Here is a 15,099-nt window from a genome sequence, read left to right on the forward strand (position 1 = left end):
GCAAATTGGCAAACGGGTTCAAAAATAGTCTTGTTTTCCATCAATATGAGCAAGATTAGTACTCATTATGGGCAAACAGGCCATTAAAGGTTGTTCCTTAAATTAATAGGCGACCAAAATTGTAGGTTGTCCTTTATGGTGATCATTCAAAGTTTAGAAGTTGTCCTCTTTTCTAATAATGATTAGATTTTGAGGTTATCTTCTAAACTAATAGCGAGCAGAATTTGAAGTTATCCTCGATCATAGCTCAAGGTTGTCTTCTTTTCTAAGGATGCTCCCGAGATGATTTTATCCACTCAGTTCAAGCCTGGTTCAGCCAGGTTTAAGTGTTTGCTTAATAGTTACCTATTAGTGTTCAAGCCTTGTACCTGGTTAGGAGTATGATTTTATAACTTTGATTTTTTTATGTTAGTTGGTTAAGTTTAATTTGGAATAATACTTGATAATCTGAGTTATTGTACTAGTTCGTTTTTATTTCCAAATTTCTCTTTTATACTAACTTGAATTTTTCAAAGTTCAATTGTGTTAATTAAACTTTCAAGTACGTCTACTTATTTCGTTAATTCTCACAATCACTTTGCATACTTATTTAAACATATAAGTATGATAAGTTTATAACTACTCAAAATGCATACTCATTTATTCATAGAAGCATAATAGGCTTAAAATATTACTTAAAATTATGTTGTACAAAAAATTTGTAATATTGTGCCTTTTGGTATTTGGTTATCTCCGCACTTTAACTTTTTACCAAAAGTTCAAATCAACTCTTTTAAAAGATGTATAGATTTTCTCCAAGCTCGTGGTATGGTTATATCCAACACCCATATGCCTCCCAAGTAACCAAGTTATAAATCTTGGACTATTTTTAGCTTAGGTTCAAGCTAGTTTTATAACGTAAAATTTGAAGTGATCCTCTTTCATGATTATAATTAGGATTCGAAGTTACCTTCTTTTTTATAACGATCAGAATCAATCTTTCAAATTAAATAAATAACTGGTTTATATAGCCACTTTACACCTAGACAACTAATTATCATTACAACTGAATAATAACTATCAAATTTGTTTAAGTGGTGGTTGCAGATGTAGGCTATTAATAATATATTGTAAACATATGATAAGTTTTGAGAATTACTCCATAGTAATTATGGTATTTACATATGTTATTTTGTCTGTCCATTTATCCATCTCTCCTACTACCAAACATACTGTTAGACTTACCAAGTCCGCTTTCAAAGTTGATGGGCCGGGTACGTCTATTAATTAGAGAAAAGTTGAGAACTACTCACTTTTAGGAGTAGTTAACTAAAATTAGAAACTAAATATATTTAGTTAAATTTTACTTATTATTATTATGAGACTTCCTAAATTACATTTATTTGAGCACAAAGTTCTAAGTATTGTTGTAGTATGTATTATATATATTTCATATACATATAATAGGTATATCATATGAAAATATGAAATAGTATAGCATATATATGTATATAAGTGTTGAAGAAACTTAATAGGTTCTGTTTTAGAGGGTATAATAGGTATATCATATGAAATAGTGGGCATTTTAATAAAAGTTTAAAATTGTGGGTATAAATGAAAGCACTTAATTAAAAACGGGTACTGTATATAATTTTTTCTATTAATTAGGCCCATATTTATTTGGCCCAAATAGTATGGGTACATGATTGACCCGCTGACCCGATTACCTAAGCGGATACCACTTCAGTGCAGAAGGACGGCTGAAACCTGCCTTGTATTCTTGGAGTTGGATTTTCTAGCTTCTGTTTGGAAAGCAAGAAAGTGTGAAACAAAGCCATGGCTCCGAAGCCTAAAGACAAAGCGAAACCCCCACAGGCGGCATCGCAGCCGCCACCTCCTATTGAAGATCTCTTTGCTTCTCTCAACAAGCACATTCAGAGATCCGAATTTGAACAAGCTGTCAAAGTCGCAGATCAAGGTCGAAACTTTATCTCGTTCTTGCTTCTTATTCATTTGTATCTTCTGAATTGTTGTTTTGAATAATTTTGTTTCTTTTTCTCCTTGACAGTTCTGTCAATTGTCCCTGGGGACGAAGACGCGATTAGATGCAAGGTTGTGGCTTTGATCAAGGCTGATAATATAGAGGGGGCTCTTTCCGCCATTGAGACTTACAAGAAATCAACTGTTGATTTCAACTTCTTCAAGGTTGGTTGGTAATTTGAGATTATTATTTTTCCCCATTATTCGCGACCTCTGTGTATATTAGTATGTATGGCAATAATCATGCACTTGAAGTAGATTGTGTTATGAAAATCTTCAATTATGTACTTGGAGCATTTTAATGACAATGACAATCTTTTGTACTGAATTTTTAAACTAAATCGTATGTTTGCTCTTTGTTACATAGCTCATATTTTACTGATTGATATGCATGCTTCTGATAACTTGAATGTATAACAAAATAAAATGATAGAAGGCAAGGTTGTTTAAATTGGCACCGTGTTGATGATTTTGTTAGCTTGGATTGAATTTTGTTGTCATATATTTTATAAATTTTGCTTTTCCTTTAAACTTGATTTGGTATTTTCCTCTCTTCATTTGAACCATTAGTGCATTTGGTCAAATGATCATTGTGTAAACTCAGATGAAGATTTTAGTTGGCTACTTTCTGACCTAGATGTTTTAAGTATTGTCAAATGCATCTTTGGCGATGAACAGTACTTTAAAAACAAATGTATTGGTGTCTTGTTGATGTTTTACTTCTTTTATCCCCGAATAGGCATACTGCTTGTACAGACAAAACAAGTTAGATGAAGCTCTGGGCTCCCTGAAAAATCAAGAGCGAGATCCTGCAACCATGCTTTTAGAATCTCAGATACTATACCGTTTAGAAAAATTGGATGCCTGTATTGAGATCTATCAAAAGCTTCAGAAGTCCAAGATTGATTCTTTGGAGATAAATTCTGTGGCTAGCTTGGTTGCTGCTGGAAGGGCTTCAGAAGTACAAGGAATGTTGGAGGCACTACGGGTTAAAGCGACTAGCAGCTTTGAATTGGCATTTAACACTGCTTGCTCATTAATTGACAGAAACAAGTATGCAGATGCTGAACACCTCCTGTTGTCAGCCAGAAGGTAATTTGTTAAATTGATGCAAACAAGCTCTAATTCTACTTATGGAATCGAATGATTTCTACCAAGTATTTTCTTTTTGGTTTTCATCTTTTGAAGTTGTATTATAGCTGTCATTTTCTTTTCTCATTCATAATTAGTACCCAAACAACTTTTGCAATATGAAAATGTTGAAATAAACTCATGGAAAAAAACTCGCTTGCCTTTTGTTAGAATTGGTCAAGAAACATTAATGGAGGACAATTTGCCTGATGATGAGATAGAAATTGAGTTGGCACCGATAGCTGTTCAGTTGGCCTATGTTAAACAGGTAATTTTGTAACACTTGAGTTAGCAAGGCTTTTGTTTTATTTATTTATTTCAGAACAATGACAGGGAAACAATTACAGGAAAAGATTAAAGGAACAGATCTGGAAAACATGTGCTCTTGAGATGATATTTTCCTGTTAATTAGTTTCTTTATCTTTCACCTTGTTGATTGAGAAATTGCAAATACCTTTTAATTTAATGCTTGTTTTGTACATTTTAACAGCTCCTTGGGAATAAACAAGAGGCTGCTGAAGCATACACAGACATATTTAAACGAGATCTAGCTGATGAGTCATCACTTGCAGTGGCTGTGAACAACCTAATTGCGGTAAGAGGTCCAAAAGATGTTTCTGATGGTCTAAGGAAATTTGATAGGCTGAAAGAGAAGGATATACAAAACTTTCAGCTTGCCCGTGGTCTTGATTTAAAGTTGTCGCCGAAGCAAAGGGAAGCAATATATGCAAATCGGATACTTTTACTTCTTCATGCAAATCGGCTGGATCAGGTTGGTCTCCTTGTTCATCATAGCTTACCATTTATAGTTTATCTTATCTGCTCTTCCTTATCTTGCTGACACTTTGGCGGTAAATTTTTTTAGGCTCGAGAGCTTGTTGCTACAATTTCAGAGATGTTTCCTCATTCTGTAACGCCAGTACTACTCCAGGCTGCAGTTCTGGTCAGAGAAAATAAAGCCGTGAAAGCTGAAGAAATCTTGGGGCAGTTTGCTGAGAAGTTCCCAGAAAAGTCCAAGATTGTTATCTTAGCAAGGGCACAAGTTGCTGCTGCTGCCAATCATCATCAGGTTGCTGCTGAGTCCCTCGCCAGTATACCCGATATCCAGCACATGCCTGCCACTGTTGCCACCATCGTTTCTCTCAAAGAGCGTGCAGGAGATGTTGATGGTGCAGCTGCTGTGCTTGATGCTGCAATCAAATGGTGGTCAAATTCCATGAACGATGACAACAAGCTTAATGTCATCATGCAAGAGACTGCTTCCTTCATGCTCAGACATGGTCGAGAAAAGGATGCTGCAAGTCTGTACGAGGAGCTTGTGAAAAGCCATGGAAGTGTTGAAGCATTGGTTGGGCTGGTAAGTACTGTTGCTCGTGTGGATGTTAGCAAAGCAGAAGCATATGAGAAAAAGCTTAAACCATTACCAGGATTGAAGGGAGTCAATGTGGATAGTTTGGAAAAGACATCTGGGGCTAAACATGTTGAGATTGCTTCTCATGACAAGGCCACTGAAGCGTTTGACGAGGGGAAGAAAGCAAAGGCAAAGAAAAAGAGAAAGAGAAAGCCAAAGTATCCTAAAGGGTTTGACCCTGCAAATCCAGGACCTCTTCCAGATCCTGAAAGGTGGCTTCCTAAGAGAGAGAGGTCAAGCTACAGACCAAAGAGAAAGGATAAGAGAGCAGCTCAGATAAGAGGTTCTCAGGGTGCTGTAACTAGAGATAAAAATGAAGGTGGCTCTTCGGGTGCCGCCTCCAGTACTTCCAATTCAAAATCAAATCAAGCAACCACCTCAAAAGCAGCCTCTTCAACATCAGACCAACCTAAATCCAAGTCCAAAAAAAAGAAGTCCAGGAACTAACCTTAATTTGTCCTCCCCCACTCTTAATGCCCATTCGACATTTTGCAGATTTTGCTTAATTTCTGATCATTTTCCTTAAATGACTACAGCTAGTTGGTATTTAAAAGTGCATCTTCGGCCTTGCCGTTACTTTGTTTTAAGGCGTTATAAACCAGTTGATTAGTTTAGCTACAGAGAGCATGGTATGAACTGTTTGCTATTTTCTGGTATTCAGTGGAGACTTGAAATGCGTTTATGTCAATTTATCCCAATTCATATCTTTTAAAATTAATTTGGATTTGCCGAGTACTTTATTGCATCATGTTGGGTATGAGATGGCTTGATCACACCCAAGTTCGCTCACCTTGCAATCAATGAGTTGGGTTCTCCAATAATAATGACATCTTTATAGGTTGTGTTGTGTATTTATGGTTGAGTTAATTTGCACCTTTTTTTCTCTCTTTCTTTTCTACTGTGACTTGTAATTTTGGTACTGGTATTGATTTTGCTTTTGGGCACAATCATGTAACTTACGTTGCTGCCAAGTTTTGCCTTAGAAACATTTGCTTTTGCAAGAAGTTATACAAAAGAAAGTTCAAGTTTTGAAGGATTCCAAGGATATTTCATATCGTCCACTCATTGCAATGCCAAAGAATTTTTTTTTTTCTTTCCTCGTTGAAAGTTTAGTATATTCCTGGGTTGTAACAAAGACAAGGGCTTTCCTTGTATTAAAATAAAAAGTTTCATTTTTAAAATAAACTAGAATTGGCCAATCAAATGGGTACAAAAAGATACATGTCATTTCTAATGTGTGTATGTTTCTTGTGGCCCAAGGCCTATCCCAAATTTCAATCATTTGGTGTTATTACAATTTAGATTGGCTACGAGTCTTCATTTATTTATTTGGGTCCTTTTTGGTTTACTTCTTCAGAAAGAGGTTGTACACTTCGGGAGCAAGCAACCATTCCCATTAACCCTTTTTTTATGGTTTTGGTAAAAATTAAACCCTTTTTTATTTTTATTTTTTTGAATTTATGTATATACTTTTCAAACCCCACCTTTTTCTTCTACACAAAATCAAACTAAGGATGGGAAATGTATAGGAAGCTTTCCTAGTTCAGAGGAGTATTTAGTATATATGTTTTTCCACACCCTTACATATAATACAAAGATACCATTTTTTTTTTATAACAATATTTTTTTGGGTGAAAAGAAAAGATATCTTTTTTTAGAGTTTGGTGCTCTAATTCGGATTGTTGTTGATAATGTCAAAGCCACTCAAAACCAATGAAATGTGCTAGGCCATTCAAAGTGGGGTCACTTCTGACCCTTTTTCGCACCCAAAAATCTCAAAATAGTATGGAGTGATTCCAGCAACACTCACATTCACATTCACATTCTATCTCCTCCTCAACTTTTGCTCTAATACAAGTAGTCCCTACATAGAATATTACATAAAAAAAAATCCCAATATTCCTAATAAAAAAAAACCATCCTTTAATTAAATGCTGCTTTAAGTTATGGATTTATAGTTAAAATAGAACCCTAAACTCGATTTTAGTCAATGTTTTCTCAACTAAAATCACAAATAATTTACCAAACTAACAATTCAGAACAAAAATAAAATCATTCTATTTAAAAACTGTATTGTTATATTCAATTTTTTTTTTATCAAAATTGAGTTTAAAGTTCTATTTTATAAAACATAAGGTCCAAAAAATAATTTATCAAAACATAGAGTTCAAACAAATAATAGGACAAAACACAGGAAAAAAAAAGTATAAACACTTAGGTTGTGTTTGGTAAAATTTTTGTTTTTGAATTTTTTAAACACAAAAATGGAAATATTATTTTTATTTTTATTTTTTATTTTTAAAAAATAAAAATATGTTTGATAACTATTTTTGTTTTTTGTTTTTAAAAATAAAAAATAATAAATGCGTTTGATAACTTTTATTTTTATGTTTTGTTTAGCAATATAAAATGAGGTGGTAATTTGAAGAAGAGAAGAAACAAAACTAAAAGTTGAAAACAATTTAAAAAAAATTTGAAAGTGAAAATTTTCTATTTTCAGAATTTAATAAATTTTGTTTAAAATTTAAAAAAATAAAAAATAAAAATAGAGTTATCAATCAAACACTATTTCATATTTAATTGTCAAATTTTTAATTAATTAAACGAAAAACTGATTTTTTAATGGTTACCCAACAGCATATTAAAAGACTTTTTACATTTATTGATTAATAAATAAGGACATCAAAAAATCCTTTTCTCCCTGAAAACAATGTTCCAATTAAGTCATAACACGTTAACAAAACTAAGTAGTACACGTCATAAACTCATTTATAATTAATTGCAAGGCAATGTATTTCTTTTTCAGATTTTTATTATAAAAAAGTACTTGTTATATACAAAATTAGAATTCAAATAACTGTCTAATTAAATATATTAATTAATATTTAATTATCCTAAAAGTTAAGTCAAATTTTAATCCTTTAGCTATTAAGAACACTCCCAATAAATAAGCTAAAATATATTATTCTTTATAATATAGAGAAAAAATTGTTAAGTAGTCTTTCAATAGATAATGTAAAGTTATATTTTTTTACCTAAATAAATAGTATTTCTCTATATGTAGTGAAATACTATTTATCATTATTTTTTTTATAAACTTTTGTATTTATATATGAGTATGATACTATTATATTTAATTATTTTATTTCTTAAAATGAATAAAATATTTTAAAAAATATAATATATAAATAATGTAGAAAAAAAATAGAGAAGCAGTTGTATGGTATGATGTAAAAATTTGAGGTAAATTATAAAAATGTATGTTTTGGTGATATCTTTTGTAATACACTTTCTCTATAATATTTAGCTAAAACTCATAAAAACATCTTTCATCAGCTCATTTATACATATATTTATAATAGCTATGCACAAACTCCAATTAATTCATATCTACATTTACATAACATTTACATATTATTTATATAATATTTTAATATTATTATTTTTCAGGTTCCTCTCCCCATTTAGTATATATATATATTTATTTCAGTTTACCATTTGGCACCTGCCATGGAAGTAAACAAAAAAAGAACGATTTCAAAGTAAACAAATTCATAATTTAAATTGCATATATTCATAAATAAATGTAAATACAAAATTCATTTATAAATATTTATCCTATATGTGAATATTTATTTTTATAACATCATCGTATCAAAATTTCGAACATTATTATGGATAAAGTATTAAATTTTCAGTTGGATTTTATATTTGTATATAATAGAAAATAATATTTAGTACTAACCGTATATATAATATAATATAATATCATGATTATATGGGTTGTGTTAATTCATTTCGGAGACAAATTTATTACTTACTGCACAGCAATTTCTTTTTATTGTGTTATATTAAAAAAAAGTTATTTCATGTAAATAAACTAATCTATATATTTATACTAGTGAAATAAACGTGCCTTTGGCACGTGCAGCCCGTTAAAATATTCAATGTAGTATTTATATAGAGAATATATTTTATAAACTGGTTTACATAATTGGAATAATATTAAGAAAGACCATGAAAAAAAATATCACAAGTCAAAGGTGTACATATAGATAAGAAGAAACTTATATGTACATAGAAGCTAGGACAAAAGTAACATCTAGTTAACAGTAATGACAGGTTTTGTTGCTATTAATTCTGAAATAGCTGAGCATTCAGTAGTGACAAATTGATCCCAAAATGTTAAGATTACTGGTAATACATGGAAAATTATAAAGAAATATCTGTACGAATGAAATTTTATATCTCAAAATGTGTAGTACATGAGAAAAGATGAAAGAAGTTGAAAATAACTTTATTTTCAAATAAGTTTTTTAGTATTGAAAATATTCAATGTTTTCACGATATTTTACTTTTATACTTAATTTTTATTTTTTGCAGTTAATATACTCAAACTCACATGAACAATGTCTCTATCACTACTCAACCCCTAACAGTATTAAAAATATTTACGTGGTCAATGGCTTGTTTAATTTAGATATGTGTACAAACCCAGACATATGATACATCATTTTTAAAGTAAGTTTTTAAATATTAATTGCAAAAAAAATAAAGCTTTAAATCCTTAAAAATCATATGGACGAGAGATCTCCATTGTTGACATTAACCCAAAAATTCTTGTAAACCATCAAAGACGAAGAAGAAGAGAGAGGAGATGAAAGGCAAAGACCCAAGTGTGTCTTGAGGCAAATCAGAAAATCGAGGTGGATTCAAAATGAAGTCATCGAGATCTAGGGCACAAGGTGTATTTCAAGTTTTTCGTAAGTGTTGTGATTGTGGGGTGGAGAGGGTGGATAGGACATCATGGAACGATGATAATACAGGGTGACGGTTCAAATCTTGCTATAGGATGAAAGTGAACCCGTTTATATTTTTTGTCTTCTTTTTCTTTTATATATTATTAGCTTGAAAATAAATTAATTCGTGAAAACTATTTGTAAACAGTGAAATGGGGTTTATAATTATTTCCAATGGATTGATCCCCTATGTGTGAAAGGTAAAAGATGGTCATACCTGGTTTGCTAAGAAGAGTATATGAGTTTGATGGTGATCTGAGCAGATATTATGAATACGAAGATAGATATGAGTCTTGCTTTGAACCTAGTGTGGAGTCTTTTCAATGTCAAAATTGCGGCTATATAAATGGAAGTTTGGATGGAAGGGTGCATGTAAATTCTTGGTTGGTAAAGGGAAATGTGAGGGAGATGATATTGTTTTGTTTTCTTTTATTTGTAATTGTGTATTGGCTGAAAAAAAATTATGTAATGTTCAACCATTCCCTGTTTATTTTACTTGTAATGATCCTGGCTTCATTGAAATAGTGTAAGAGACTAATATGTTTATTTAGTGTTGCTTTTAAGTATAATAGAACGATGCACCAAACCATGGCATTTTTTCATTGATTAATATTTTCAACTTTACAGAGAAAAATTATGACATATTGTTAAGTAGCATAATGTCTACATGTCAAAAGTATTCATAATGGCCAAGATGTTCCAAAATATTGATAAAGTTAGACTCAATATCTACATGTCAAAAGTATGTCTAATGTCTATATTGTATGGCCACTACACCAAAAAGAAAACAAGTTTTCTACATCAAAAGGGTTTAAGATTAAAGAGCAGCTTCTTGGTTGCTCTGAGATGTGGAACCACCATTCCTTTGTTTCTGTCTCTTAGCTTGCTCCTTCCTTTTAATAGTTTGAGTAGTAGGATTCTTTGTTGGTAGTCTTCCTATCTTTTTTTGGCCTTCACGTTGTAATTAAACCAAAAACATAACTCATCATACTTAAGAAAATTACATATTTTAATTGCAAATGAATACAAATACAGTACCAAGTTTACCTCCATAGTTGCATTCTTGCATGTTACTCGTGAATGGCATGTCTGCTTGCAATTGCTGCAGTGATTAACTTGGTCAACTCTTCTAGCCTTTGTTGCAGTAGCAGGTGGTGGTTCATCTGCCTCTTTGTTTCTAGACTTTTTAGGCCTTCCAGGTAAAATTGTCTTTGTTGGAGGGTGTATCAAATTCAGACCTGTGTGTAGCCACTTATCTGAGCTAGGCATTAGTTCGATTGGTGTTGCATAAGTTGCTTCATATGCTTGCCTCTTGTAGTAGTCATCTATGAATCTCACTGGATCTAAGTTTGAAAACTAGATAGCAGCTAAAGCATGCCCACACGGTATGCCAGACAATTGGAATAGCCTACATGTGCATGTTTTCGTTTCCAAGCTCACAACAAATGATTGAGCATTGATGCTTTGCAAGAAATTTACCTGGAACTTACCACCTCCAGCAAGCATAGGGAAATAATGCTTAGCAACATTCTTGTTTTTCTTTGATGGTTGTACTCTCTTATTGTAATTGGTTTGGTTTGTCATTTGTTTGATCATCTCCTTGTAAGATTTGTGCGGCTTTGTCTCCGTCTCACCTGTAGGATTTTGTCAAATTAACCATTGAATAAATATTGTCCTCTCCAAAAAAATATACATATATAATAATTATAGAAAAATAAATATATGATATAATAGTATAAATAAAAAAATAAATGAAAAATTAGAGATAAATGCGAAATATTTATGGCTCCAATGTAGATATAGTTGATCATAAAAGGTGGCAATGTCCACTATAACAGGTGGCATAAAAGTAGAGTACCATACATTTTTTTTAAGAAGGCAAGAATATTTTTTGTAATCGTTTCATTGTTTTCAAGAATATTTTTTGCAATGGTTTTTTTTTTTTTTTACTTTAAAAACAATATAATAAAATTGTAGACAACAAGAAAACAAGATAATGGTTTTTTTTAATAAAAAAGAAAGAAAATACATAAATACATTAACAAATTTATTTATAGTACTAGTCAATTACTACCTACTTTAGGCACATAGTCCGTTAATTAAAAATATATATAAATATATATATAATGGAGTATGGACAAAATATTAAAAAAATAATAAAAAAAAAGGATTAAAGAAATAATAAAAAAAACACTTAAGTATATTTTTCATCATGATTTACATTAAGTGAATAGTAAGAAAATATAAACTAACTTAAATTTGTGGAAAGAATATACAAAAATATAAATAATTGAAAGTTTATGCAACAACAAAAAGTTATTATTGGTAAAAATAATAATAATAATAAACAAATGAGAATAACAAAAAAAATTGACAGAAAAGACCAATAAAAACGCTATGTACAAAAAGGCAAAATAGTTTATATAGTGCGTTGAAGTTCTTGATTAGTTGTTTCAAGCTGAAATTGGGAGTTTTGTTCTCATAAGTAATAGTCTTACGATTAACTAGAGATGTTTAATGAATGATTCTGCTAGACCATTTTGTGTATGTACATGGGCAACGTGATGTTTTACTTTTATCCTTATTGACATACAATAATCATTAAAAGCCTGTGTTGTAAATTCACCAGCATTATCCAAACAAACTCTTTTGATTGCATAGTCTGGAAATTGTGCTCGAAATTGAATTATTTGAGCAAGCAATCTTACAAATGCTACATTACGAGTAGATAATAAACAACCACGTGACCTTCTAGTTGATGCATCTAACAATACCATCAAATATCTAAATGGTCCACATGGTAGGCTAATAGGCCCACATATGTCACCCTGAATTCGTTCAAGAAATCCAGGGGATTCAATTCCAACTTTTGCTGGTGATGGCTTAATGACTAACTTTCTGTAATGCTCCAAAATCCCTAATGAGGTTTAATGGTTGGATTAGTAGGCCGGGAGAGCCATAATTGATTTATTATGCCATTAAATTATTATGTGCATGTTTATGTGAATTATATTATAATATGATGTTAAACGCATGCATGTGGGTCCACATTTCATTATAGGGCATTTTGGTAATTTGGCTTGTTAAGGGCGTAATTGTGTATTTTCATGCATGTTGATGAATCATTGATGAGGCCACGTTATAATGTGGATTTGTTTGAGCCATTCGGCATGAGACAATCTTTGAGTGCAAGCTAGTGGTTTGGTCATAACGAGATTAAGTTCGGGACTCGGGGTGAGTCTCGGGGTAATTTGGTGATTAGAGCATTACCGAGAATTAAAGGGTAATGGGATATGATTTATTGGTATTTGAGAATATTCAGAATAACTGGAATTTGAGGGTGTTAATTATGATTAACGAAATAGGCGGGAAATGACGGTTTTACCCTTGGGAGCCTTTAGAAGACTTTAATTGACCTAGGGGCAAAATAGTCTTTTCACCCTAAGATATATATCAGCCATTGAAGGCTGTAGAATTTTCCAAAAATAGAGTATCAAGATCTTCTCTCCCGTACATCATTTCCTTCTCTTTTTCCTTTGGATTTTTGAGCTTCTTTTGAGCATTCAAGCTAGGGAAGCGGACTTTGAGGGCTTAGGATTGTGTTCCACCATTAAAGAGGGTTCTAAACTGAGCTTGAGATACATTTCTAGCCATTAAAACTCTGGTTTGCTCTGTTTTTCTATTGGATTTCGATTGGGATTTATAGGTTGGATAATGGGAATTGATGGGAGATTTTGGCTAGGGTTACTTGGGTTATGATGCCTAGGACATGTGTAGATGGTTTTTGGGTTAATTTGGTACTTTAAATGAGGTTTGGAAGCTGGTTTTTCAGGTTGGAATTGGTGATGTCGAAGGATGGGAAAACCAGGGTTGAAAACCCTGGTTGTAGCTCTACAGCGCCCATCACTGGGTGCTACAGCGCTAGCCAGGGAGTGATTCCACTCTGCCAATAGCGCTGGGGCACTAGGGGGTAGCGCTACAACGCTACCCTGCTTTTCCATATTCTTTTTTTAGGCACTTTTGAGGGATTTTGTCTCGGGGTTTCAATTCCTAAGGCTCGGGATCGAATCTACTCACCGTTTGGGTACAATTCAGGGTCCCGGGAGTGAGGTTTAGGTCAAGACCCTTTTATTGTTGATTTTCATTGATGGGGGTTATAATTGGTTATGACTAGGTAACCGCTAAGGAATCAAAAGGTCGATCGTTCTCAAGGGTCATTCTTTTACTATTTCTCGCTCGAACCAGAGTTAAGAAAACTGCACCCCATATGTGACATGCATGATTATTCATGAGGCATGTTGAATGTTTAAAAATGGACATTGATTGCATATCAAATGCTTAGCAAATTTTGCTTACTTGTGAATGGCACTGACTTATTAGTCAGAATCGGCAATGGTGTCAGAACTGACTGAGAAGCTGTGACTTACTAATCAAGTTCGACAGTAGTACTAAGCACTGGTCGTATGCTATTGACCTATGAGTTAGGACTTGCATAAGCATCATGAACGCAGAGCCAAAAAGATTAGATCTAATCGATATAAACATTGAATGACTCATCATGAGCATTAATGCTTGACCAACCCCAAGTTCGATGAAAACTAAAAGAGCTTGTCTAGTTCCATGACTAGTCACTCAGAGCTAGGGCCAGAAGGAACAGGTGACTGCATCGTCACATGGCTAAGGGTACGGAACCCACACTAGTGACTCCATGGTCACTCATTTGGTTTACATTAGTGACTCGCTCATCAATCACTCATCTGGTTTAAGCTAGTGACTCGGTCACTCATTTGTGAAGGGTGCGGAACCCACACTAGTGACTTACACATATGTCACTCATTTGTTTAGGGCTATAAGATCTGGATGATTATCATAATCATCATCGTAAATTATATACATGCAGTAATGAGTTTTTGTAACGCCCTGGATAGCCAAGACCGTTACACTGTGTGTTTATAAAGTGCTGGACTTGCTAATCAAGTCGTTTAATTAAAAACGTGCTATTGAAATTATAAAGGAACTAGGGTTAAAACGTTTTGGTCTCAAAAGCCACATTTTCACTAAGAAACATTTCCTGTTTACACGGGATCCCAAAAATATTAAGTTTAATGACCGTTTACAAAAGACATAAAGTTTAAATACAATATCAAGCCATATTAAGGCAAAACAGACAGTTAGGCAATCCTTGTCCTGATTCACTCCTCGACCATAGGGATCGAACAGCTGGCTATGCACATTCAACCCCGCAGCTCCCCATCTCAGGATTGGTCCAGCTTGCCTTTTGCCTTTACCTGCAGCACGTAGCACCCGTGAGCCAAGGCCCAGCAAGAAAATGCAGCAACAGAGCATAAGCAACCAACAGACAAATCAATATCTCATATTGCATCACATATTCTCAACCATATAAACATCCAGTATAATCAAGTATTCAACATACTAACATATTAACTCATATCACATAAAATTTCACAAATGATAACTAGGGCTAGCGCCCTCAAGCCGCTCCCTCCGTTATCCCACTGACTCCGGCCCACTTAAATCGAGCTCAGTGAATATTAAGCTGTCCTCGGCTACCAGTGGCCAAGCCGCGCCCTGTGCGCAAATATTGTGTTCTACACTCTTAGGCCGCTATCACAATCATATAACCGGGTGCAGTTTTCTTACCTTTCGATTTGCTAGCTTTGATCACTTGACTCCTTGAGCACGATCCCTTTCGAGCCCTAGCGCTCACCTATACACAAC

The 15,099-nt window shown here is 33.1% G+C and overlaps 1 protein-coding gene across 1 annotated transcript; it reads left to right on the plus strand.

The window, feature by feature from the left end:
- The first annotated feature begins 1,739 nt into the window (after positions 1 to 1,739).
- On the plus strand, positions 1,740 to 5,279 carry LOC133822309 (uncharacterized). The gene is made up of 6 exons (XM_062254586.1): positions 1,740 to 1,957; positions 2,048 to 2,184; positions 2,759 to 3,111; positions 3,322 to 3,418; positions 3,641 to 3,922; positions 4,016 to 5,279. The coding sequence occupies exons 1-6, from the start codon at positions 1,816 to 1,818 to the stop codon at positions 5,006 to 5,008; spliced, it is 2,004 nt and encodes a 667-aa protein (XP_062110570.1). The 5' UTR covers positions 1,740 to 1,815; the 3' UTR covers positions 5,009 to 5,279.
- Positions 5,280 to 15,099: the final 9,820 nt, after the last annotated feature.

Source organism: Humulus lupulus, chromosome 3 (genome assembly GCF_963169125.1).
Source record: "Humulus lupulus chromosome 3, drHumLupu1.1, whole genome shotgun sequence".
NCBI classification, from domain to species: Eukaryota; Viridiplantae; Streptophyta; class Magnoliopsida; order Rosales; family Cannabaceae; genus Humulus; species Humulus lupulus.

What these genes read in the sequence shown, in the direction of transcription:
- LOC133822309 (XM_062254586.1), top strand. Translation starts at nt 1,816, where the DNA reads ATGGCTCCGAAGCCTAAAGACAAAGCGAAACCCCCACAGGCGGCATCG. An exon ending in CTCCTGTTGTCAGCCAGAAG is followed by an intron (nt 3,112 to 3,321) that starts GTAATTTGTTAA and finishes GCCTTTTGTTAG; the next exon opens with AATTGGTCAAGAAACATTAA. An exon ending in AGTTGGCCTATGTTAAACAG is followed by an intron (nt 3,419 to 3,640) that starts GTAATTTTGTAA and finishes ACATTTTAACAG; the next exon opens with CTCCTTGGGAATAAACAAGA.